Source organism: Emys orbicularis, chromosome 3 (assembly GCF_028017835.1).
Source record: "Emys orbicularis isolate rEmyOrb1 chromosome 3, rEmyOrb1.hap1, whole genome shotgun sequence".
Classification (NCBI taxonomy): domain Eukaryota; kingdom Metazoa; phylum Chordata; order Testudines; family Emydidae; genus Emys; species Emys orbicularis.
The window spans coordinates 172,430,796-172,456,235 of record NC_088685.1 but is presented as its reverse complement, the minus strand read 5'-3'; the positions used below and the strand labels follow the sequence as shown (position 1 = coordinate 172,456,235).

At 47.5% G+C, this 25,440-nt stretch overlaps 1 protein-coding gene across 1 annotated transcript in view; it reads left to right on the top strand.

Moving 5' to 3' along the window:
- LOC135875916 (protein AF-9-like) overlaps positions 1 to 12,684 on the top strand; it is a 28,789-nt gene extending 16,105 nt beyond the window's left edge. The window contains exons 4-7 of the mRNA XM_065400994.1: positions 8,978 to 9,030; positions 10,085 to 10,168; positions 10,417 to 10,509; positions 11,976 to 12,684. Coding sequence (XP_065257066.1) covers positions 8,978 to 9,030; positions 10,085 to 10,168; positions 10,417 to 10,509; positions 11,976 to 12,026 — 281 coding nt within the window. The 3' untranslated portion in view covers positions 12,027 to 12,684. The remainder of the gene's footprint in view (positions 1 to 8,977; positions 9,031 to 10,084; positions 10,169 to 10,416; positions 10,510 to 11,975) is intronic.
- The last annotated feature ends 12,756 nt before the right edge of the window (positions 12,685 to 25,440 follow it).

Here is a 25,440-nt window from a genome sequence, read left to right as displayed (position 1 = left end):
TCCGGCGTCTGGTGGAGCTTCAGGAACGGCTGCTGGAGAACAGAGTGCCGCTACAGCCCCTGTATAACCCCCCTACCTCCTCACCATGTTCCATAGCCTCCTCACCCAGACGTGTAAGAACACGGGGGGGGGAGGCTCCGTACACCCTCCCATTCCACCCCAGTGGACAGCCCAAGCAAAAGGCTGCCATTTTTTAAACCTTTTTTTAGTGGGCTTTTCCTTCCCGCTGATCCTCCTCCCAAACCCCACTCAGGTTCTCTCCCTCTTTTTATAATCAATTAATAAAGAATAAATGATTTTTAAACAATGGTGACTTTATTTCCTTTGAAAGCAAGCTGGGGGAAGGGGGAGGGTGGGTTCCTTACAGAGAATGAGTCAATAAAGGGGGCGGGTTTTCAGGAAGGATAAACAAACAGAAATTTCACACTGTAGCCTGGCCAGTCATGAAACTGGTTTTCAAAGCTTCCCTAATGCGCAGCGCTTCCTGGTGTGCTCTTCTAATCGCCCTGGTGTCTGGCTGCGAGTAATCAGCAGCCAGGCGATTTGCCTCAGCCTCCCACCCTGCCATAAAGGTCTCCCCCTTGCTCTCACAGAGATTGTGAAGCACACAGCAAGCAGTAATAACAATGGGGATATTGGTTTGGCTGAGGTCTGAGCGAGTCAGTAAGGATCGCCAGCGACCTTTTAAACGGCCAAATGCACATTCTACCACCATTCTGCACTTGCTCAGCCTGTAGTTGAACAACTCCTGACTCCTGTCCAGGCTGCCTGTGTATGGCTTCATGAGCCATGGCATTAAGGGGTAGGCTGGGTCCCCAAGAATAACAATTGGCATTTCAACATCCCCAACGGTTATTTTCTGGTCCGGAAAGTAAGTCCCTTGCTGCAGCCGTTTAAACAGATTGGTGTTCCTGAAGACGCGAGCGTCCCTTCCCGGCCAGCCCACATGGATGTTGGTGAAACGTCCCTTGTGATCCACAAGTGCTTGCAGCACCATTGAAAAGTACCCCTTGCGGTTTATGTACTGGGTACCCTGATGCTCCGGTGCCAAGATAGGAATATGGGTTCCATCTATCGCCCCACCACAGTTAGGGAATCCCATTGCAGCAAAGCCATCCACTATGACCTGCACATTTCCCAGAGTCACTACCTTTCGTAGCAGCACCTCCGTGATTGCTTTGGCTACTTGCCTCACAGCAGCCCCCACAGTAGATTTGCCCACTCCAAATTGATTCCCGACTGACCGGTAGCTGTCTGGCGTTGCAAGCTTCCACAGGGCTATCGCCACTCGCTTCTCAACTGTGAGGGCTGCTCTCATCTTGGTATTCTGGCGCTTCAGGGCAGGGGAAAGCAAGTCACAAAGTTCCATGAAAGTGCCCTTATGCATGCAAAAGTTTCTCAGCCACTGGGAATCGTCCCACACCTGCAGCACTATGCGGTCCCACCAGTCTGTGCTTGTTTCCCGGGCCCAGAATCGGCGTTCCAAGCCTATAACCTGGCCCATTAACATCATAATCTCCAAAGCACCGGGGCCCGCGGTCTGAGAGAATTCACGGTCCATGTCCATGTCCTCATCACGCTTGTCGCTGCGCTGCAGTCGCCGCCTCCTCCTCCTCGCCTCTTTTTTCTGGTCCTGGGTAAGCATAAACTCCACGAGAACGCGCGAGGTGTTTACAATGTTCATGACTGCGTTCTGGAGCACAGCGGGATCCATGCTTGCTGCGGAATGGAGTCTGCAGAGTTCACTCAGGAAAAAAGGCGCGAAATGGTTGTCTGCCGTTGCTTTCAGGGAGGGAGGGGGAGGCTGTACCCAGAACCACCTGCGACAATGTTTTTTGCCCCATCATGCACTGGGGTCTCAACCCAGAATTCCAAGGGGGGTGGAGACTGCGGGAACTATGGGATAGCTATGGGAAAGCTACCCACAATGCAATGCTCTGGAAATCCATGCTACTACGGTAGCTTGGACGCACACCACCGAATTAATGGTGCCTAGTGTGGCCGAATACATTCGAATTTATAAAATCGGTTTCCTAAATTCGAATTATATAAATTCGGATTAATCCCGTAGTGTAGACATACCCCTTCTAACAGGCTCCCAAACAGCAGGGCCAGGTAGACATGGTACACCACAACCCAGTGCTGTGGCAGACTGTGACTTATAAGTGTTCACAGCCTCCCTAAGCTGTATAGCTCTATGTTGATCTCTTCTGATAGTCTTTGTGTCTGGCTGTTCAAACTCAGCAGACACCATTCCAGCTCCGCTCTCCACCCCGGCAGTATCTTTTCCCCCTTTGCCTCTCAGGTATTATGTAGGATACAACAGGCAGCTATAACCATTGAGATATTTTTCTCACTGAGATCCAGTCTGGTGACTGAAGGGATGCTGGCATTGTTTAGTCTACCAAAACCATATTTAACTGTCATTCTGCACCTGCTGAGCCAGTAGTTGAATCTTTCTTTGGTGCTGTCAGGGTGGCCAGTGTACGGCTTCATGAGCCAGGGAAGTAAGGGATTGGCTAGGTCATCCAGGATGACTGTTGGCATTTCAACATCGCCAATGGTCATCCAGTGGTCAGGAAGGAAGGTCCCTGCTTGTAGTTTTCTGAACAGTCCTGTGTTTTTAACAATGCAAGGGTCGTGTATCCTCCCTGACCAGCCAACAACACCCATGAAGCATCCCTGGTGATCCACCAGCGCTTTCATAACTATAGAAAAATAGCCCTTTCGGTTGATGTATTCTGTGCCAAGGTGGTCTGGTGCCAAAATTGGGATATGTGTGCTGTCTGTCTCTCCACCGTAGTTCGGGAACTCTGTTGCTGCAAATCCATCCACTATGTCCTGCACGTAGCCAAGAGTCACAGTCCTGCTTATCAAGAGATGATTAATGGCCCTGCACACTTGCATGACAACGGACCTCACAATTTTCCAACTCCAAAATGACTTTCCACTGACCAGTAGCAATCTGGTGTTGAAGGTTTCCACAGTGCAATCCCCACTCGCTTTTCCAATGACGGTGCAGCTCTCATTTTGATGTACATGCGTTGAAGGCTGGGGCAAGCTCAGCGCGCAGATCCAGGAATGTGGCCTTGTGCAGCTGAAAGTTCTGTGGCCACTGCTCATCATCCTAAGCCTTCGTTATGATGCAGTCTCACCAGTCTGTGCTCGTTTCTTAGGCCCAGAAGCAGCACTCTGCTGTTTGCAGCTGTTCCGTGAATGCTACCAACAATCTTGAATGGATTCTCCCTATGTCCCACGGGTAATCTACCCTCCAGGAAATCGTCACGTTCCAAGCGGCTCTGCAAATACCAGAGGATTGTGCATCTTGTGCTTGCAATGCTTATGACAATAGTGCAGAGCTGTGCAGACTCCATGCATCCGTCAGAGATGACGGACAGCGACGAGTCCCATGCAGGTTTGTGGGATTCTCAAGATAGGTGTGAAAATTATTGGATGGAGATGGCATTATGGGATGGAGAAAACTGCTTGATGGGAACTTGATGCTGCATGCCCTTGTGCCACTTGTTTCTGCCTCCCCATGCATTGCCAAAACTTCTCCAAAGACAGTGCACTGAACAGTGTCGAGTTGCACACTGGGATACCTACTCATGGTGCACTGTACTCTACATCGAAACAAGCACTCCCAGTGAGTATGTACACTGCCAACTATACACAAAGTGCGGTGGCTTTATGCTGATGTAACTTGAGGCGGCAAAAGTCTGTAGCGTAGATATGCATAAAGATTTTAATGGCACCTATGGGAACTCCCTGTCTTCCTGCCTCTTTTACAAGGAATTTGACCTTGGGACAGGGTGTACCTACCCTGCACCAGCCCCACAAGGGTTAACTGTGCTTTGCAGGCTGAGGAAGCCCCGCCCCTCTGACTCTGCTGGGCATGCTCAGCCTGGAGGCAGAGTATAAAAAGAAGCAGCCCAACTCGCCTCTGTCCCGGCTCCGTGTCACATCTGTGCAATGCACAGCGAATGCCTACTCAAGCCTCTGGCGGGAGGCTAGTGCCCTTATTCCTGTTGCCTTAAGTTCCTGTCTCTAATCACTTGTCGTGTCGGGCAGGCTGCTGAAAGGGGAGGGTGTGAAGACTGCAGGCTCTCTCCAGGGAGCTGCTACAGGTTCCGACTATAAGCCACACGAAGCAGAGTTCCAGACGGACTCCAGGCTGCCTGACGAGCCCGGAGAAGAGACCGTGCCAGCAGGAGCTTACCCGAGGACCCCAGAGACCCAGGGGAAACATGGAGCATCGCCGAGGGAGAAAGGATAGGAAGCAGTCTAGGGAACTTAGACTCTTCTCCAGTGAGTGAACCGGGGAACCAGTCAGCGTGTTTCGGAAGGATCCCCGCTGACTCGGTGGTGAGCATCCCCACCACCGCCAGGGTCCTGGGCTGGGACTCAGAGGAGCAGCGAGGGTCTGAGTCCCCCTCCCCTGGGCGCTGCCCCCTCCCCCCCGAGTGGTACCCCACTGCCCCAGCAGACCAATAGGCCACACAATCCCTGTTGTTAGGTGGGCTACTCTTGACTCTGGCCATTGGGCCATGCTGCCTTGGGCAGAAGGGCTGCTTTATTGACACTGGCCACTAGGCCATACTACCACATTTGATAGTCAAGGTGACAAACAAGGGACCTAACGGGCTGCTATACATTTTTTTCCCCCTTCTTCTTGCCATACGTGATCCGGCACCCGTGACGGGGTGTACATACCCCGCAACAGACCTGTAATGAGCACTGAGCCCACAGTGGTGTATGACAATCTGCTGAGCAGGGATGGCACCCTTATCACTTCCCAGCCACAGGTGCCATCTGAAGTGACCCTGGTGCTGTGGCCAATAACCAAAGAGGCTATGCCACTAGAGCACAGCTGGGTCTGTACTCGGAAGAGCTGTTTGGAGACGACCTTGGGAAGCAGCTGCCTACAGAACCTGCAGCAGAGCAAGTACCAGAGCCTACTAAGTTTCTGCTGTTAATGTATGGATGGGAGGGATTTCCAGCTTATGGCCCTATGAAGTTATTAATATAAGCCAGGGGTTTAGTATGCCTCGGTTCAGTGCGGAACCCACACCATTCCCCTCACATCCTCCACCCTCCTTTCCTCCAGCACCACGTGGGATTCAAAATGGATCCCACAAAATGAGGAAGAAAAGTTAAGCAGTTATCATGAAACATAGACCAGTTACTTGCTGATTGTTCCAAGTATAGGTTGGGGCTCCACAAATAGCCTCATGTACCCCTCTTGTGTAATACAACACAGCTTATAAATAGGCCACACCTGTACTGGCCTGGACTTCCTGTAAACTGAGTCTCAAAAAACCCTGGCTGTTCAAACAAAACCAGAGTGTGTTTAGTTCATAGCTGCCTTAAATATGAATCCAAATTACAGCAGAGGATGGCTGTCACTCTGTGTTAGGAGTCCCTGTGGCTGGCAATCAGCCAGGTCTGTTCATGGACACAGGGTGCTTGTAAGGAGGCTGTACTACATCTCCGTGCTAAATCAGCATCTTCTTTCTGAGGAATTTTCACTCGTTACTGGCTGGTGACAAATGTGAACTTCTCACAGAGTAGGAACTCCAGATGGCTACGTTCCAGGGTGGGGTGTGCTTATTAGGGCTACCTCTGTAACTCACGAGCCCCCTCTGTAACACTTCCTGGGGGTACCAAGGTTGTGAGGCACCTCGCTACCACCTGGCCTTAGCACAAGGAAGCCTTGTCTATGCCTGCTGGGGGTCAGTTCCCCAACAACACCAGTCTCTGGCAACACAAGCACTGCCTTCCAAGCCTCCACAGGCCCTGCTCTCTGTAGACAGGTTACTGATAGGCACACTCCAAACCCGAGCTCTCCGAACATCCGCCTATTGGGTCCGGCCCCTGTTCCACTGGACCCCCAAAGGAACAATACACCACAGCTTACCAGTTACACCATAGAACCCAGCTCCACTTAACACCCAGGACTTAGATTTGTTTATAGAGAAAGCTAGTATTGGTTTATTTAACAAAGAACCGATTCAAATGATTAGAAGCAGAAATATTGGAAACAAAGTGTTCCATATAAAATAAAACTATAATGGGCATATTAGAGCCCAAATTTAACTAATAAGACTCTGTCATGTTATAAGAGCAAAAGTTCAATCAAGGCAATGAACACTAGCATATGGAACAGACAAATGTAACCTGTGTATTCGTCCACTCCTGTCCAGTTGTGACCTGCACATATCAAATGCATCAGAAAGGCCAAGGACAACAGAGGGGCAGGGGACACCCAGAAATAGCTGTCCGTGTCATTCGCATCTTCCACTGTTTTGGCACCGCGTTTGGTTATTGTGTTGTACATTTTGATTGCAGCTAGTCAGCTTTTCTGGTTCTTACTTTGGTACATACTAACTACATGTTTAAAATAAAGTGTTGAATTTGCACACAAGACTGCAGTACAAGTTTTATTATATGTAGTGTTAAAGGTGGCACAAACTTTAATAAATGTCATCACACACCCATTCTCAATAAACCACAGCAGAGGCCTGCCTGCCGCTTCTGGGCCATATGGCAGCTTGTAGGTTCATAACGCTTCACACCAGGCTGCTCTCCCGATGCCTCCAACCCTGGCCCAGAACCATCTACACTCCAACAAGCACAACCACTCCAAACAGCTGTCTATCCCTCTGAGAGTTCTCAACTCTCTCAGTTGGTGGAAGGATCCCCACAAGGTTGGCATGGAGTCCCATTTTTGTGTTCACCACCCACAAAGACCATCTCTACAGACACCTCCCTAGTAAGCTGGGGAGCTCATCTCCAGAACCTCATGGAACAAGGCAGGTGGACACCTCAGGAGTCTTCTCTTCCCATCAGTCAGAGCAGTTTGGTAGGCATGCATCCACTTTCTACCCAAGATCAAGGATCGCTTGGTCAGAGTCATCATGAACAGCAGAGTGACCATGTGCTATAAGAACCTCTAAGGAAGAGCAAGATCCCAGTCCTTGTGCGCAGAGGCAATACAAACTTTGGAACTGGTGCATAACCCACCAAATTGACATACCATCAGCATATCTGCCAGGTCTGCACAACACCATAGCAAACATACTGACCAGACATTTTTGCCAGGACCACGAATGGGAACTGGGTGATCCTATCCAATGAAAGATTTTTCTTGCCTGGGGATTCCCAGGGATAGACCTCTTTCCAACACTGTTCAACACAGCACACCAGCAGTTCTGCTCCAGGGGAGGATGTAGCTGCAACTCTTTAGGAGATGCCTCCCTCACCTCACCCATTGGTCTGGAACTCTGTTCTGTGCCTGTCCCCTAATACCATTGTGCCTTAAGTTCCCAAACAAAGGAAAGCAAGAGAAAGCAGTCATCATCCCCTGAGCACCAACCTGGCTGAGGCAGGTATGGTTCCTGGACCCGATTTGCCTGCCTCTGTCGCTACCTCTTTGCTTGCCTCTGACCGCAGACCTAATGACCCAAGGATTGGGCACAATAGTCACCCCAGTCTACCCACACTACATTTCAAGGCCTGGCTCCTCGATGGCCCTTGGGCATAGTAGAGTGTTCTTTCAAAGTACAGAATGTGCTGTTTGAATAGTAGAAAACCCTCCACAAGAAAGACTTACTTGCAAAAGTGGAAGCAGTTCTATTCCTGGTGCACCCAGCAGGTATTATCACCCTCTGAGTCACACCTCACTCACTGAGTTTAAAAACCCTGGGTTTGTCACTGAGCTCCATCAACGTCCACCTGGCTGCTACTACAGCTTTTCACTTACCTGTTTCGGGGTTTTCAGTATTCGTGCACCCTGTAACTTCAGCATTCAACTTTAACCGACCTTTTTCCTCACAACAGAGATCCTACTCCACCGGGGGACCTTAATCTAGTTCTCAACGCATGAGGAAACCACCCTTCAAGCTCATAGCGAGTTCTCTCATATGTAAAATGGGGATAATCCCACCCTCTCACTTCACAGAGATGCTAAACTATTAATGTTTGCAAAGCACTAAGATACTGTAGTGATTAGCCCAGGAGGAAATTAAGAGCAGGATTTGAATAGTGTGGAATAAACAAGGCTTAGGGCCACACATTGAACAAGGATAAAACAAAATAATGCATCACTGCCCATTCATTGAGCACTGTCCATTCTGTGCACTGAATGGGTCCTGTGGAAAAAATAATGTAATTATATAATTAAAGACTGTATCAATGCACAGGGGGTCCAAAATACTGGCGTTTCTTAACTTTTGAGTGCTTTACACTGCAATGTTAACATTCTTTTAATATAGCCTTTTTATGTACTAGTCTAAAGAAGTTATAGAGCTAATTGCTTAATTTTAGTCATTATAATCTGTTATCTGGACTATCAGCTTGGCAACCCCTTACACAAAGTCAAAACATTTCACAACTCTCCTACATATCCTAGAAAAATAAAAATAAAAAATGTATCCGTGATAACAACAAGGCCATATAATTTGTGTGTGTTTTGAGCGGTTGACAGGATACTTGACTTTGAAGGGGAAGGGAGGGGAGAGTGTGGAAGTGAGGTTGTCTTTGCTTTATTGTAATAAAATTTTCCATTGGCTCATGACCCCTGTAACTTCATTTTGTAACCACTGGGAGTCACATACCCATCAGTTGAGAAACACTGATCTAGGTATTATGTTGGAGAGGTTCATAATTTGTGACAGTAGCTGCAGAAACAGATAGTGTTTGTTTGAAATAATATAAATATATTGATGCAAGTAATCACTGGTGGTGAATTACGGATTTATAATGTTGATATTCTACCACAAGGTGGCAGCAAACTGAGTTTGTGTTTTGCGTCATTTTGTGTCAAGGTTAATATATTTTAGCCAAACTTAAGTATTCTTTTCTTATTCACACTTGCAACACTGTCCCTTTCCTGCTGTACTAATTTCAATGTTTTAATCTGTAAAATAACCCATATTTTTAAAATTGTAAATTACAGACTCTTTTTTTTTCCCCTTAGATTCTCCCAAGTCTAAATCAAAGAAAAGGAAAAAAGAAAAACGCAACAAAAAGGTAAATATTTGCTGACAGAAATAAATAGCAATCCAGGCAAAAAAAACTTAGATGCTACTGTATTCTGGTGTGATTAAAACTCACCTGGGAATCAAAATAAGGAACATAATTGTTCATTTAAAAGGAGACATTTCTGTGGTGATATTAAATGAATTGAAATTAAAATGTACAAATTGTTTCAGAGGAGAAATTAAATGGAGCTTCTTCTAGTAGTGTCTGGAATGGGTGCAGGTAGAATTTAAGGCACTCTGTGAGAGGAATTGGGGACCCTGGTATGAATTATATTACTGACCTGCTGCCTCTGTCTATGCAATCACTGCACTACCGGTATGAAACTTCTTGTTAAACACCTTGGGGACCTTGTGTGACTGGTGCTGTATAAAACAGCATCCAATTCTACTGTGGTAGCTTTGCTGCAACAAAAATGCCATAATGGGATTATGAGTGAAGACCGTTGCATCTAGTCTGCATTTCTGCAACCAACTCCATCATTTGGCAGCACAAAAAGGAATGAATTCACCATTATGTTTAGAAATGTATTAGCTTCAGTTCCACCGAATGTTTGTGGACATCAGAAACAAATGATAACTTTTTGAAAGTAATGTGGAACAGACTACAGATTTTCCTAAATTCTGTTTAAGCTTAATAAGCTTGTCATATCCATCAAGAAAATATAAGCAGGTTAGATATAATAATGTAATCTGCATTTTTACACTGTCTTATACTTTTTATTTCTATCACTTTCTGCTCAGGGATTTCAGATATTTAGTGAGGCAGGGAGGACCAGACCCCCCAGAAACGGGGTCAGGGAACCCACCACCACTTCTGTTTCCTGGGATCATGGGGGTCACTAGGCCTTAACAAACATCAACCTCTTTGCTGCCCCCCCATTAATACATCTCCCAGAGTTGGTCCAGGCGTGGGGAGCTATGGCAAAAGTGACTTCCAGGACAGTAGCAGGAAATTTGTGAGTTCATACATATTTGGGTTGGGTTTTTTTCTCTTGTGCTTCTGTGAGAAGTATGAGCTTTGCATACGTGTCTTGTACTTGTAGAAGAGGAAAAAAGAGAACAAGCTGAAGAAAAAGAAAGAAAAGAAAAAAAAGAGAGAGAAACCAGGACCTGTCCAGCTTTCCAAGGTACATATGCTGATGTCTGTTTCATAGTGCTCTGTTACGCTCCCATTCCTCCCCATGCACAAGTGTTTATGAAATAAAAGGCCCACCGGGAAATGGAATACAGTTGGCCACAGCATGCCTAGGACAGGGAAGTTAGCGTCTGATCCCTGCATGATAATAAAATGTGCTTATTAATATAACGTTGTTTAGAAAAGTGTGAGCATATTTTTATTCTTTGAAATGTATCACAGTGCATGATCTCGTTTTAGTACCTTAAAGACAAAAAGAAGACTGAAAACTACAGTATGATAACAGGGAAAAAAATTAAGATGAAAATAAAGAAGACTAAAAAGGATAAAGAGGTAAATGGCTGAAAATGGTCTGAATGTCCCAAAAGAGGGAGTACAGTATCTTTTTCTATTTTCCCAGATCACTTGCATTGTGTAGATGAGCTGATTGTACTTTTAAGAGCGTTAAATTGAGTGCAATTTTTTATGTAGTTGGGGTCACCAGAGAGAGACTAGATTTTAGTCCCTTGGACATAAAATAATTTTATGATGTGTGCATGGACTATTCTGATATTCAGACATGTAAAGGGTGCCTGTCTAACTTAAGTAAGGAGCCCTGAGTTCGCTACGGTTGTCTCATAACCGGGTCATGGTTTTCTCCATTAGTGTGATTTATAGTTGGTTTTACTTTTAACTCTTCTATGAAAGAGGGAGTACTGCCACCTTCCCAGTGTCCTGGGTTTCTACATTGGGCCTGGTCTACACTGGGGGCGGGGGGGGGGGGGGCGAGCTAAGTCAATCTAAGTTACGCAACTTCAGCTACGAAAATAGGGTAGCTGAAGTCGACGTACTTAGAACTACTTAACGCGGTGTCTTCACTGCGGTAAGTCGATGGCTGATGCTGTGAAATAGTTAAATTTTGACAATTAAATGGAGGCTTGAGAGTCACGATCCAAATTATATTTTCACACTTCTCAGCAGTTCCCCTTGTTTGTCTGCAGTCTGTGAGACACCAATCAGCAGGCATTCAGTTTGGCTAGCCAGTGCTATTGAATTTGATTGACTAACTGTTCAATGATCACTGCTCACTTTATAGTTGATATAAAGTGAAATGATCACTGACCATTTTGAGGTTAGATTTAGTCAAAAATATATTGTTTGGCTATTGTTGCCCTCAAGCCATGCTGAATCTGACTTGATTTTGCCACTTTTATCCTAAGAATCAAACTGCCTGATGTATAGATGATGGTACTTCATAGTTCCTTATCTGATTATTTATAGTGGCTATGATACCTACTGTTGATGAGGCCAATACATTTGTGCCACTTGTTCAAACAATTTAGTATTTGCAATAAAAGTTTTGTTCATAAAATTACATTCTAAACTGTGACACTTTATAACATAGGTGTTGCTACTTTCAGAAAAACAGAGTGAAACCCGTATAAGGGACCACCCTTAGAAGGCATCCTGAGGCTGCATATCTGGCCTGATTCTTCACTGCCTTGCACCCAGTATAGCTATATATATCCGTGCAACACAGGGGATCATGATATCCAGCCATCTGGATTTGGTAGCAGTTGACATCCACTTTACACAGGTGTAAATTACTACACAGAATGCAAAGCAGTGGAGTATCAGGCCCATTGAGTACTATTCTGTTTCTGTGAGAAAACTACTTTTCACTGATTTTCTGTCTCCCTTGAGTGGTCCTTTAAGTTTCTGTGTAATAGAAATGTGCACTTCCAAGCTGACTTCTTAACAAATTAAATTGTTTACTGAACAAATGTGTGATTTATAAAAACTGCTTTTCTAATCCACAGAGAGACCGAAACCGTGCTGAACTCCTTGATTTCCTAAACTCCGCCTTGTAATGGAAAGAGTGCCGAGCAAGGACGTGTACATCTCCCAAGCCAACCGGTCCTCATGCCTAGCAAAACACAAAGGAAACTCAGGGAAAAGGGCACCATTTGTGACAAGACCAGACTCTTGTGCTGTGAAGACAATCAGTGTCCTTTACAATTGGCAAAATGAAGAGTTACTGCTAACTTGTTTATTAATATCCATGTCGTCCTTTTGAGATCCTAAAGTAATAGCCAAGTTGCAATGTTGTATGAGTGCTTAAAATGTGTTGCTGCTGCTGATCTGAAGTGAAATGACATTATTGTACTTCAGCGTATCAAATACATCCCAGAGCTGCATGCAGAGCACACTCATAATTTCAAATGTCTTTAATGTTTGTGGTAGCTGAAACATAGCAGTGTACTAGCAGGTCATCTGCTTGAAAAATTAGGTGTTTCTGTATATATCTTTCTTAGTGGTGATTTTATTTGTTCTAAAGACCACGATGACTCTTTGTGAATAGTACATCTACAGAAATGAATATCTTTTTTAACAGTCATCTTCAATATGTTGCTTTCTCAAAAAGTTTGAGACTCAGCCTTCTCACAGGTGTTTATTACCATTTGTCAAAGCTTGGTAACAAATTTATAATTAAAATATTCTAGAGTAATAAAAACATTAGCTGAATATTTCTATTCAGAACTAGAAGCAGAAAGGACTCCTCCTTTGGCACAGATCAGTTATGTTTTGAACACTAGTGCGTACACTTGCTGTGTCTAGATTGCTGCACATTCTGACTTCTAATCACTCTTATGGGTGCCCATGCTTCAGGGGGAGAGGCCCCAGTGTACGTTGCAACAGTACTAAGAGCAATTGACTTCAACGGGAGTTTCATATGTAGAATGATCATACGATACATGAGCCCTAGTTAAAACACACAGGCAAAAACACTCGGGGCTGAGTTTGAACAAGAGTACCAAGGTATGTGACATCACAGCATTGTGCCAAGGAGACTTTGTGAAACCTTCGTACAATCCAGAAGCCAGTTTTATAAATTATTTGATGTTAAAAAATTGTATATGGATTCTAATAACTAGAGAATTATGATTTAGCAAAGCACTTATGTCCATCCCCATTCAGAATAGTATTTAAGTGGGTGCTTAGTCCCATTGGCTTCAGTGGGGTTTAAGCACATGCTTAAGTGCTGTCCTGTATTGGGGCCTAGGGAAGGAGACTGGGGATTAGGAAATCTAGGTTCTATTCCTTGGTCTACCACTGACCTGTCACTTAATCGCTTTCCATTTTCATATTGGTAGAATGGGAGTGATAACATTTATCTGTGTAAAGTCTTTTGACTCCCTTGGATGAGAAGTACTGGAGAAGTGCAAAGTAGTATGGAGTAGCACTAACTTCTTGGTCATTAAAGTTGAAACTGACTTTTCATTATAATCCTGATTTCCATCCCATTCCCATAAGAAACCAATGTCCCTGCAATTTCAAAGGCACGTTGTATGGAAGGCTAGAATTTCTCTGGGAAGTATTGGGGGGAAATCAGAATTTTAAATTAAAGAGCTGTTTTCGAAACTCCCCAGTGGGTTGACTTTTTGCAAAAATGTTGTTTTCGGCTTCACATATCTCCAGAATGGCTTGGCCTACAAACTCCACCTTTGTCTTGTCTTGTCAGCCCTGCTGAGGAGAGTTTAGCTGCTTTTGGAAGGGGGGGGGTGGTTTGTTATTTGGGGGATTATTGGGATAAATACAAAGATGGGGTATACAAATCCAACACTACAGCCCCCTTCCCTGCCTTATGAGAGCAGGGGTATGAAGAGGTAGCAGTGGAAGGTGGGGCCAGACTCCTGTTAAAAAAATGTCCAACCCAGTTCGGAAAGATCAAGAAGAAGCTAGTAGGAATTGGGGAAACTGACCATCTTGCTTATACAGGACTGCACTTCTTTTTAAGCAGAATATTTGGGTATTTCAGATCCCATCTTAAATAAGCCATTCTGTGCGGTTTTGCTCTGGGTTTGTGATTTTGTGCATTGGGCTAGCGTAAAGAAAGACTGCACAGAGGAAGCTCTGCCTTAATAGCATTTCTCTTACTTTGTGGTGCTGTATCGCCATCCCCAAATGCTCAAAATCTTGCGTCAGGCCCCCAGAAAGAGATTTAAAAATAATTATTTGGGGATTCTTTTTATTTGCCTGTTGTTGGGGTTTTTTTGAGCCTTCAAGGTTCACCCTGGTCACGGTTCCAAGCTTTTCTCTGCTAGGAACGGAAATATTTTTTAAAATGAATTCTGAGCTTTTTGTGTCAGAGTTTAAGGCCAGGAGGGATCACCAAATCATCTGGTCTGACCTGCATATCACAGTCCACTGCCTACCAGCCGTCCACCCCCCTTACGTCCAGGAGTTGGGGCTTTAAGTGAAGCGTACATCGCAAGAGCTGGCAACATGGGTTTATCTTCGTTTCCTGTTACCAAAGGCTGCCATGTGGGCTGCATCCACGCACAGCTGTTTTCACATCCATATGGTACAACCATTTAAAGTATTTTTGAAGGTTTGTAAATATCAACATTCATCTGCAGGTCAGTGTTGCTGCAGCAGCTGGGTTGAACTGGAGGTGGGGGGCATGAAATGTAGGGTAAGAGATCTGGATGAAACTGGAAGGGACTAGAATGATTGCGTGCATGGATGGGGGCTAGGGGACCTGGAGAGAGACAGAGTCTGGGCACATAGATGGGTGGTATGGAGCATTCTTCAATGTGAACAAAAGCTTCCAACATCCTTGCACCACCACCCCTCCTGGGGATCACAGCTAAGCTAACCCCTAGATTTAAACTTTTGGCACTTAATAAAAAAAACCAGAAATTTCCAAACATAAATCTGAGTTTCAGTCTTACCTTCTTTTTCATTATGTTCCTGTGGAATCCAGCTGCCACCACCCTCCCCTCAGTTTTTTCTTTACAAACTTCCTAGCCCTCCCCCTCCCCCTTTTTTAAAAATCATTTTATGAACACTTGAAGAGGAAAGAGATTCAGCCAGGTCCTAATGGGAATACCATCCTCTACCATTTACTCTTACCCCATTCTGTTTGCATTGTCCATACAACCTTAACTTTGCCCCATCTTGCACAAAAAATATAAGTAGAGGTTGAAATAAATGACTAGGAACAAAGAGTGTCCCATTCAAAGCACCCACTTCCACTATACCATAGCACACTATGTACTACAACTTCATACTGGACCAACACCCAGTGATGAGCTGCCCAAATCTAAGGAACCGGTTCCCTACTGGTTCTTTGGCGACACTTCGGCGGCAGGTCCTTCAGTGCCGCCAAAGACCCGGAGTGAATGAAGGACCTGCCGCTGAAGTGCTGCCGAAGACCTGGTAGGGAACCGCCCGGTGAGTACAAGTCCCACGTGCCTTCCAAAACAGCCTACCCCCCACCCCCATCCTGCCCCCAACTTTGCTCCTCAGAACCCGCAACCCATCAACCCTCCCCCCTGCTCCTTGTCCCCTGATCACCCCCTCCCGAGACCCCCCCACCCTAACTGCCCGCCAGGACCCCACCCCCTACCCAACGCACCCCGCTCCCTGTCCGCCCCGACCCCATCCACCACCACCCCGACAGACCCCCGGAACACCCACGCCTACCCAACCCCCCCCATCCCCTGACCGACCCCTCCAACTGCTCCCTGGCCCTTATCCAACCCCTCCTCCCAGCCCCGGCCTGGCCTCCTTACCATGCTGCTCAGGGCAGCGTGTATGGATGCTGCGCGGCCTGCTGGAGCTTGCAGCCCCACCCCCTTACCATGCCACTCAGAGCGGCAGGAACTGCAGAGCTGCCCAGGAGTGGTCCAGAGCACTGGCGCCGGTGGCACGGCACGCTGAGGCTCTGCGATGGGGGGAAGGCGGGGGAGGGGCCGGGGGAGCCTCCCCAGCCGGGAGCTCAGGCAGGCCGGACAGGACGGTCCCGCGGGCCAGATGTGGCCCACGGGCCGGAGTTTGCCCACCCCTTTAACAACCGGTTCTAAACCGGCTTCTAAATTTAAAAACCGGTTCTTTGCGCGAACCGGTGTGAACCGGCTCTAGCTCACCACTGTCAACACCAGTATAGAACTCTGACACAACTTAAGGTTCCCAGGAAATGTATTCCTCTTGAAATCCTTACTTAGACATCTGGACAGGTTTTCAAAAGTTCTTACCCGACAGCTAAGGCTGGATTTTAAAAAAAGCTCATCTCTCATTTAGGCACTAAATGAAATGGCTAGAATTTAAAACATGCGTAATTCCCCTCAGAGCAGCTGGATGCTAACTGCTATTGAAAATTCATCCATTTCTTTTTAGGTGCCTAAATGGCAGCTGCTGAGCACAGAGCTCTTGAAAAATCTGGGCCTCAATAAAACCAAAAAAAGGAAATTTCTGTCTATATCCAACTGCATATTTCCATGATAGAATGAAACAAAGGAGCATAGATGTGGAGTCATTGGGGTGGGAAGATCAGGATTAATGAAGGTTTATTTAGCTGTGAAGAATACAGTTTATTCTTGCTCAATCTATCTTTGTAAAATGACCCAAATATTTAAAAGGTGTAGATTTTTTGTAAAAGAATTTTTTGTGGCGGGAGGGGATGTGGGTGTTAATTTGACTATAATGAAACGTACTTTCAGACTTTAAACATTTTTTGTTTGGGAAGACATTACTTTGCAGTGTATAAAATATTTCTTGATGCAGAATCAACAATACAGATGCACAATGCTTAAATTAATCTACCATGCATTATTTGAGGGCAAAAGAATCTACTTTTTTAAAAATGAAAATTTGCTGCCAATAGTTAATTTTCAAAGATACTGTTGTTTCCGTTGGTGACAGTTCTGAAGTGCCCCAGCAGAGGGCAGCATTGTCCATTTGAAAGGTAGGGAATGTTTTAAGACTTGCAAGTGGGTTTTTTTCTTTCTTGTTATGAAACTGAACAACCCCTGCAATTTGACTACAAGGCCCTGATCCTGCAAAGACTTGAGCACATGTTGCTTATTTGTGCACCTTTTCTAATGATTTCCTGTGATTTTAACCCAATTTGTTGTTATTTCCCCACTTTTGGTTGTACTATTGAGACCAGAGCCCTCTGGGCTACCTCTGATTAACGGAGGGCAGAGTTAGAACCCAATATTGGTTTCAAAATCACTGTTTTTAACTAGAATACAGCTGCAGCATAATAAACAGCTAAGCTCTATCTTTAGGGCCTCCTGGCTAGCAAGGGAATATGAAGGGCCAGATTTTCAAAAGAGTTCTGTTCCTATTTAGGCACCCAAATGGAGTGGCTAGATTTTCAAAAAGGGCTCAGTACTGGGGGCTGAGCTTTCTTGGAAATCTGGACTTTGCTGTTCACCATCTGTTTAACAAACCATTTCAGGCTTCTGCTGCCGTTTCTACATGAGAACGTGGGGTAGCACGTAGCAATGGAAACAGTATCACATCTCGATTTAATGCAGAGCTGGACCAGTGAATGATTCATAAACTAAAATGGCAGCCTTTGTCTGCTTGATGCATCATTTGGTAGTGGAAAAGCGAGACGTGTGTGATCAAACTTGTGCTAGAGATGGCCCATGCCTGCAGTACAGCTTCCATCACTGGTACCACAAATATAACCACACTCAGATTTTCCTAGCACAGACATAGGCCAATGAGCACATGTAGCAGCAACAGGCACTTCAGTGAGATCAAAGGGTTGTAGCTAGAATTGCGTAGAAGGAGTGAAAGCCAGCCTGGCTTTCAGTCATTGGCAAGGATCCTGTCACTCCAGCATGCTACACTTCAGGATTACAGCAGGACCAGTGATTTTAGCAGGGAGCTCAGCCATTTCTTTGGGCAGACGTCCACTACTGAGGAGCAACAGACTGGCACCTTTAGAGGGTGATCTCTTTGGGGGCAGGGACCAGTGCACTGGGGCCCTGACCTGGCCTATATGCACTTCTGGGATACAAAGATGAAGTAATACTCTCCAGGATTAGCTGCATGGGGCAGAAAAGCACGTTCACGTTTTCTCCCATCCCTCTGCTATGCCAGTCACTGCGCAAGGTTAGATTATTTGAAAGAGCTGAAATGTAATTGTGACCAAACTATGGAGGTGCCCCTTATATTAACTAGAGTGTTATAAGGGGGGAGAAAGGAGAGAGCTCCACAATTCATTAATTTATAAAGCTGTCACACCACTTTCATAAATCATCACCTGCTTCACTGCTTACATTAGAGCCCCCTCCCACGCCATCGCTGTCCTTATTAAGGCCCCTGAGCCTGTAAATATTTACACGTGCTCAGCACGACTTCAGAGGGACCACTCACCTTGTGTAAAATCAGCCAGGTCTTCAGGGGATCGGGGTCTGAGACGGCCCTTAGTGTTTACAGTCTGTTACTATATATGGGCCAGATTGTGGCCCAGTTATGGTGGCGACACAAGGAAGTAAGGTGCTCCTTTGTGCCAGCGACCTACGCCATAGTAGCAGTGCCAGGAGGATGGCAGGCTCTGTAGGGCTGCTACCACTCCACATTGTACCTGTAGCTGGGACTGGGCAGGGCTTTGCAGGTCCTTCCATTGCACGTGGAGCAGAGCAAAACCAGGAGACACCCAGAGTCACTATCTGCTTCCCAGGCTGCTCCTGGGGCAGCCCAAGCGTTCATTGCCCCTGGCTGGGCCGCCTGGGCCCTGACTGAGCTCTGTATGTACAATGCCTGGCACATCGGCGCCCTGGTTCTGGTTGGGGGCTCTAAGCACTACTACAATGTTAATAATAACACATGCTAGCGCCCAGGAGCAAATACAACCACAGCAGCGACTTTAATGAGCACTAGGTTAGAGTAAAACCATCAGTTTCCGCTCCTCGCTCGCCCATTTTGAGGTGCACCGATTAACACACAGACCTGATTGGAAACAGATTCGTTACGATTTAAATGCTGGGTTACAGCTGTAAACCACTTAGCTTCAGAGAATGTCAGCTCCTTTGCAGTTGTTTAATCCTAGTTCTTTATCTCCTTAAATCTCAACAGCTGTATGCTGCCCTGGTCACTGCTTGTGTGGAAGGGTGGCGAACAGGCATGGCACGTTGGATTTGGGCCTGTTACTGGTCAGTCATTCTCTAGACTTAGTTAGCACTATAAACGTGCATGGCACTTTGCAGGCAGGAAGCCCTGGTCCCTGGCCCGAAGAGACAAAGCCTGGACAAGTGCTGCTAGACGATGGGAGGGGCTGGCGTGCAGGGATAAGACCATGTGGCTGGCTGGGTTTGTCCTGCATGGCTCGTGGTGATTCTGGCTTTATTTTGAATTGCTAGTTTTGTTTGTAGCCTCACATGATGTTTAGGATCACGAGGGGGATTTGGACGAGAAACGGGAAGGGGAAGTTGTTGTGGGGCTGGGTGGGGGAACACAAATTCTTGAGGTTGGGGGCAGAGAAGAGGAAGGGAAGGAAGGGGCGGCAGCAAGAGCGGAGGCATAACAGACGAGGCGGCCAATGAAATGTGCAGAGGGCCTTGGGAGACGGGAGCAGGGGGCCAGAAGCAGACACCATTGGCCAGGATGAGAAAAGCCCCAAACTGTTTATGGCTGCTAATAACCAACTCGTGCAATAGTCGATGTTTGGCCGAACACTTGTTTCTCCCCCTCCCCAGCCTCCTCTTGTAAAGCGACGCTCACGGTGCGATTGAACCAGCTGACAGAGCCCTGGCCTTTTGGACTATACCGAGCCGACGTGTCTAAAATCCCTATGCCCGTCAAAGGGCATCTGCTGTCGCCTACTGGCTCTATGCACATCCTGGCCTGCCCAGCTGCACAGCTCTTCCTGTGCCCGAGGGGGTGCTGAGTTTGGCCTTAAATGGTCAATGAAACCCGCCTCAAGCAGAGGCAACGTGTGTGTGTGGGGGGGGGGGGGGGGTCATGCAGGGTCACATTCCCCCCTCCCCCGATTTGCTGCTTGGCTCGTACTGAGCATGCTCACACGGTCTGAACATGCTCAGTAATACTGCTGAAGCCGGCAGCCCTCATTCTGCCCCCCACTGTGGGCAGACACGGCTCGTCTCTGGCCCCGGGGGTGGCATCTGTGCCCTGCTTGGTGGTCAGGCTCAAACAGGGATAACGGTGGGGGGAGAAGGGTTGGTGGGATTGAATGTGTCCACTCCCCCGCAACCCAGTGGCAATGGGGAGGGACGTGCAGGGGGCACTCACAAATAAGCTGGGTTTGACCCACCCTGTCTCTGGCAAGAGTCCCCCTCCTGCTGCCCTCTCCAGCAATGGGAGTGGCATGAGGAAGCTTTCTCCTACCTCAGCAAGCTATTTGTTTTAATGCTCACAAGCAGGGCCGTAGCAACAAAGAACGTGGCCCCCTCCGAACGGTGGCCCCCTCTGAACATATGTCCGGGCGGGGCCCCTTACAATGCAGAAACTGGAATGCGGTATTTATTTTGCCACCTTTAGGGGCCCCCTTCCTTGTGGGGCCCCCTCCGGTCGGAGGTACGGAGGGCGCTCGCTACGCCTCTGCTCACAAGAGACCTGGTGGCGTCAGCTCCACCGCCTGCTGAGCCCCTCTGCCAGCCCTAGACTGAAATAGGATTTCACCCCTGGTCTCAGCTCTTCAGGGAAACTGGAGCCCTCTGCATGCAGCCAGCCTGCTCACCGAATAGGGCAGCCCACGGTACAGCCACCCTGCACAGCTTTCAGTAGCGCTTTGTGAACCATCAGCTTGGGGGCTGGCAGTCCCGGCCCCCCCACCCCCCACCCCCGTTCTCTTTTAGGCTCGTACTGCTTAGAATGATTCTTGAGGCCAGGGGGGGTCCAGAGAAGCAGCTGAACTATCGTGGCTGTACAAACCTTGGGAGTGGCTCAGAGGCTTATTTGTGCTCTTGAGCCAGGGCACCTGTTTAGTGGGGTGTAATTAGGAAGGAGCCTTGTGTTCAATGTGACAATATACTTAGATTCATAAATTCCAAGGCCAGAAGAGCCCGTTGTACACTAGTCCGATCTCCTGTATCACACAGGCCATAGAACTGCCCCCAACTAATTCCCACGGCAGCTCTTTTAGAAAAACGTTCAAACTTGATTTAAAAATGGGCAGTGACAGAGAATCCACCACATCCCTGGGTAAATTGTGCCAATGGTTAATTACTGTCACTGTTAAAAGCTTATTTCTTATTTCCAGTCTAAATTTGTCTAGCTTCAACTGCCATCCAATGGCTCATGTTATACCGGTCTCTGCTCCATTGCCGAGCCCATTATTAAATATTTGTTCCCCATGTAGGTACTTACAGACTGTGATCAAGTCACCCCTTAACCTTCTCTTTGTTATGCTAAATATATCGAGCTCCTTGCACTATAAGACATGTTGTCTACTCCTTTAAACACTCTCATGTCTCTTCTCTGAACCTTCTCCAATTTGGCACCAGCCTTCTGGAATTGTTGGCACCAGAACTGGATCCAGTATTCACAGTGCCAAACAAGCTCTCTACTCTGATTCGCGATTCCCCTGTGTACAACATTGTGACAAACAGAAGAGAGTCAAGTATCGGGGGGTAGTCGTGTTCGTCTGTAGCCACAAAAACTACAAGGAGTCCAGTGGCACCTTAAAGACCAACAGATTTATTTGGGCATAAGCTTTCATTGGTAAAAAACCCACTTCTTCAGATGCAAGAGTCAAGCAGCTCCAAGCTACTGCTGTTAAAGCTCTCAGCAGGAGCGGCGCCAGGGTTTTTGCCTCCCTAGGTGGCAGCGCTCCTGCGCAGAGCATTCGGCAGCGGGGGTCCTTCCACTCCGCGTCTTCGGGGTGCTTCGGCGGCAGGTTCCGGAGCGAGTGAAGGACCTGCCGCCGAAGCGCCCCGAAGACGCGGAGCGGAAGGACCCCCGCCACCGAATTGCCGCCGAGGACGGCAAAATGCTGCCCCCCAAATCCTGCCGCCCTAGGCGACCGCCTAGGGTCGCCTAGTGGAAGCGCCAGCCCTGGCTCTCAGCTCTACAAAGAAGATGATCTTGCAGATGTATTGTGGGCATTGCTGCCTGAATTTCAGCGGTGCCGGGTACCCCCAGCTCTCATTAGTGTCAGTGGGTGGTGTGGAAAACATTGTGTGTCCATTTCAATGGCCCAAAATCAGGCCCTCTATGATTTTGTGGAAGAAATAGGTGTATGGATGCTGCAAAAGCAACATTTATGGGCCCATGTGCTGACTTGGCTGTTCCCCCATCCCCAGCCAGCACAGCACAGCAAATCTCCTCCAGGATGGGACTAGGAGGAGCAACGTTTGTGAAATTTGGGGCACGGCTGGATGTTTCTGAGCTAAAACAAGCTGGCCATGCCCTAACTGAGCTCTTTATAGCTGTGACTGTGATGGTGCCAAGAAGGGAGATTGCTATGGGCTTCACAGGAGCCAGGAGCAGGGCACAACAGCCATGCACCCAGGTCCCCTCATCGCTGCCTCTCTTCAGACACGCAGAGGAGGCATCTGAAAGTGGTCTGATGGGCCAGCTCCAGCCCTGCTGTAACCCCATGGTCGTCTAAGCTTATTATTCATGCCAGGGATGAATTTGGCACTTCATTTATTCATTCCTCTCTAAATGGTTGATCTTGCCCCATGATTGGACTTTCTCCCACACTTTGGCATCTGAGAGTCCGTTGATATCAGAGGCTCAACTGGAAGCCTAAAGAAAATTCTGCAAAAGGTAAGCTGAGTGTTTGTCCTGCTGAAAAGGAAGAGTTGTGTCCTTCTCCAGGAAATAGACACTGTGGTTAGAAAGAAGGAATGGTCTAGTGGCCTGACATTGACCTGGCAGCCAGGTTCTCCTGTGCTGTAACCACAGGGCTGACGTGGACTCCAGCTGTGGGTTTGAGCAAGGCCTCTGAAACTTTCTGTCCTGTCTCTCAAGGGTGCTGGGAGGGCTACCGCTAATGTAAGTCTGTAGTGTACTCCGATGGTGTCGGTACTAATATAGTTTCCTACTACGAGAACGAGCGCATGGCAGACACGTTCTGTGTTGTAATAACAGCTGTATATCAACGCCCCTCTTTGCTCAGAAATCCATCGCATATTGCATTGATACACCCAGTACTAAAGGTGCCAATACAGAACATGCCAGTGCCTACAAATGACTCCAGTGCCATAGGATGCAATCCAAGAGCATTTAATACAATAGGTGGTTTTGCTAATACATACAAAAGTTGATCATAGGTTTTTTTAAGTGTTTGGATTAGTGCTTTTCTGTTAGGTTTTCTTGTTCCCTCTGCAGTGAGTGCACACATACCAGAGAACTAAGACCAAGCTAATTCTGTCCTCCAAATTTATATCCTAAAACAAACAAATAAACACGCACTATCACATGTAACTACACACACAGAACACCAAGTCACAAACCAATGATCTGATTGTCAGATTTTCAGCTCTCTCTGACCCCGAGTGGAAGTAGCCCAGCTCAAACTGGATCTCATTTTTGGAAGCCCTGAGTTTCATTAATGCAGCCAGAGCCTCTGTGCTCTCTCTCTCTAGGAGGACCATGCGTCTAATAAGAGACCAGAATTTCCAGCACTGTGCAAAAGTGGGCATCTAGCCAGAATACTCAGCCCAGAGTGGTTCACATAGAGCGGATGTAGGAGCTATTCCAGCACACACTTGGGCAGCTGCTGAAGATTTAGTCCTGGCCTTAGTTTCTGTTGTCCTCCCCCAGCTCTGCTTTTAGCCTGTGATTTGGGCATGTGGTGCGCTGATGTAGGAGGAGCAGCTGAGTGGAGGGTCCTGGAGAAACGCTGCATGCACCAGGCAGCTTGTGCTGTGTGCTTTCCCTTCTCTGCCGACTGCCCACAGCACTGCGGGAGCAACATCAGTGGCTTTGGGCATGTGAGTAAGGGTTTGGCAGGCCAGGCTAGGGTGACCAGATGTCCCGATTTTATAGGGACAGTCCCGATTTTTGGGTCTTTTTCTTATATAGGCTCCTATTACCCCCCATCCCTGTCCCGATTTTTCACACTTGCTGTCTGGTCACCCTAGGCCAGGCCCTGTTCGTGCAGAGTAGTCAGGAAGGTGGCCATTGTCCCAAGAGGGCTGCCCATTCCACCTTGGAGTGTTGCTGGTTGGCTGAGGTGTTTCTCCCCCCCCCCCTTACTTCCTCTGCCTAGTGCTCAAGTGAACACTGCAGCCATATTTGACCCTGTCCCTGTGCCTGTGAGAGAAGAAGGTCTGTGACCCATGCACTCTCTTCCAGCACCCAGTGCGGCGGGTTTCAGATTAGCTGCCCCCTCTCTCAACAGACAGCATGGCAAAGTTATAGCCAGAACTCTGGGAGAGCACAAGAGTTTCCTGACGCGATGGAAGATGGTTCGAGGGCACAAAACCATCTCTCTTTCTAGTCAGCCACACCATTAATGTTCTAATTCTATGCCGCAGAAGTCAGACCTAGCATTGCACGGTCCTTCCCCCGGGCCAGCCCTGCCCCTTGAACGAGTGGCCCAAAAACAGCCCGTGAAACTCACGCTACAGCTAGCAAAAGCTGCTTTTTATAATATCCACACATGCCCACCCCACCCCCACACCTCCCACCTGAGGCTACGTCCACACTAGGAGCACTTTACCGGTATAGGAATACCCGTCTACTACACCAGCAAAGCTCTCCTAGCGTGGGGTTTACCCACTTTACCAGCAAAGCTGCACTTTGTACCAATATAGTAACCTCCCTGCTCCCCCATGAACGAAACAAGCTAACCCCTCCCCCCCATGAACGAACCAAGCTATGCCCCCTCCCCCATGAACAAAACAAGCTATTCTGGTACTAACATTATCACAGTACAAATTATTCCCTAAGAAAAATTCAGGTATCTGCTTCAATTGTTCCTTTTAAAGCTTGACTAAAGGGCCAAACGTGCCCTTGCTGTATGCAGCCATGACCCTATGAACCTGGCTGAAGCTGGGCCTGTTTTTGCCAATGGTAAATGTAAGCCAAAATTGCTCAATAGCTCGGTGTAGCCCTTCTAATAGGCTATGGGTGGATTGTTTCCCCAGGACTCATCCATGGAAGGGCCACTGCACACAGGGCCACTCCACTAACCATCCTGCAAGGGGGCGGGGGGGAGAAACCAGCTGCTTCTGCAGCAGTTTTCCTCCCTGCCCTGTGTTCCAGGGGGGTCCTCAGGAGGCAGTCCGAGGTTCTGTATGTATTTGTACAGGGAGAGGTTGAGCAAGGGGCATGAGCATTGTCATGGGTCATGGTAAAGCTACCTGAGTTAACATAGCCTGAGACTGCATTACCTTCTCCAGGGTACCCATAGGGTGCTGCCCACCCCAGAGAAGGAGTTCTGGGGCCATGTGCCAGTGTGGGAAACCCCACTGCCAGGGAGTGGGCTGGAGGGCAAATGGAGAGTCCAGCGACACAGGGCCCTTGTGTGAATAAGCTTCACCTCCAGCCAATATCTGGTGCTGAGCAGGT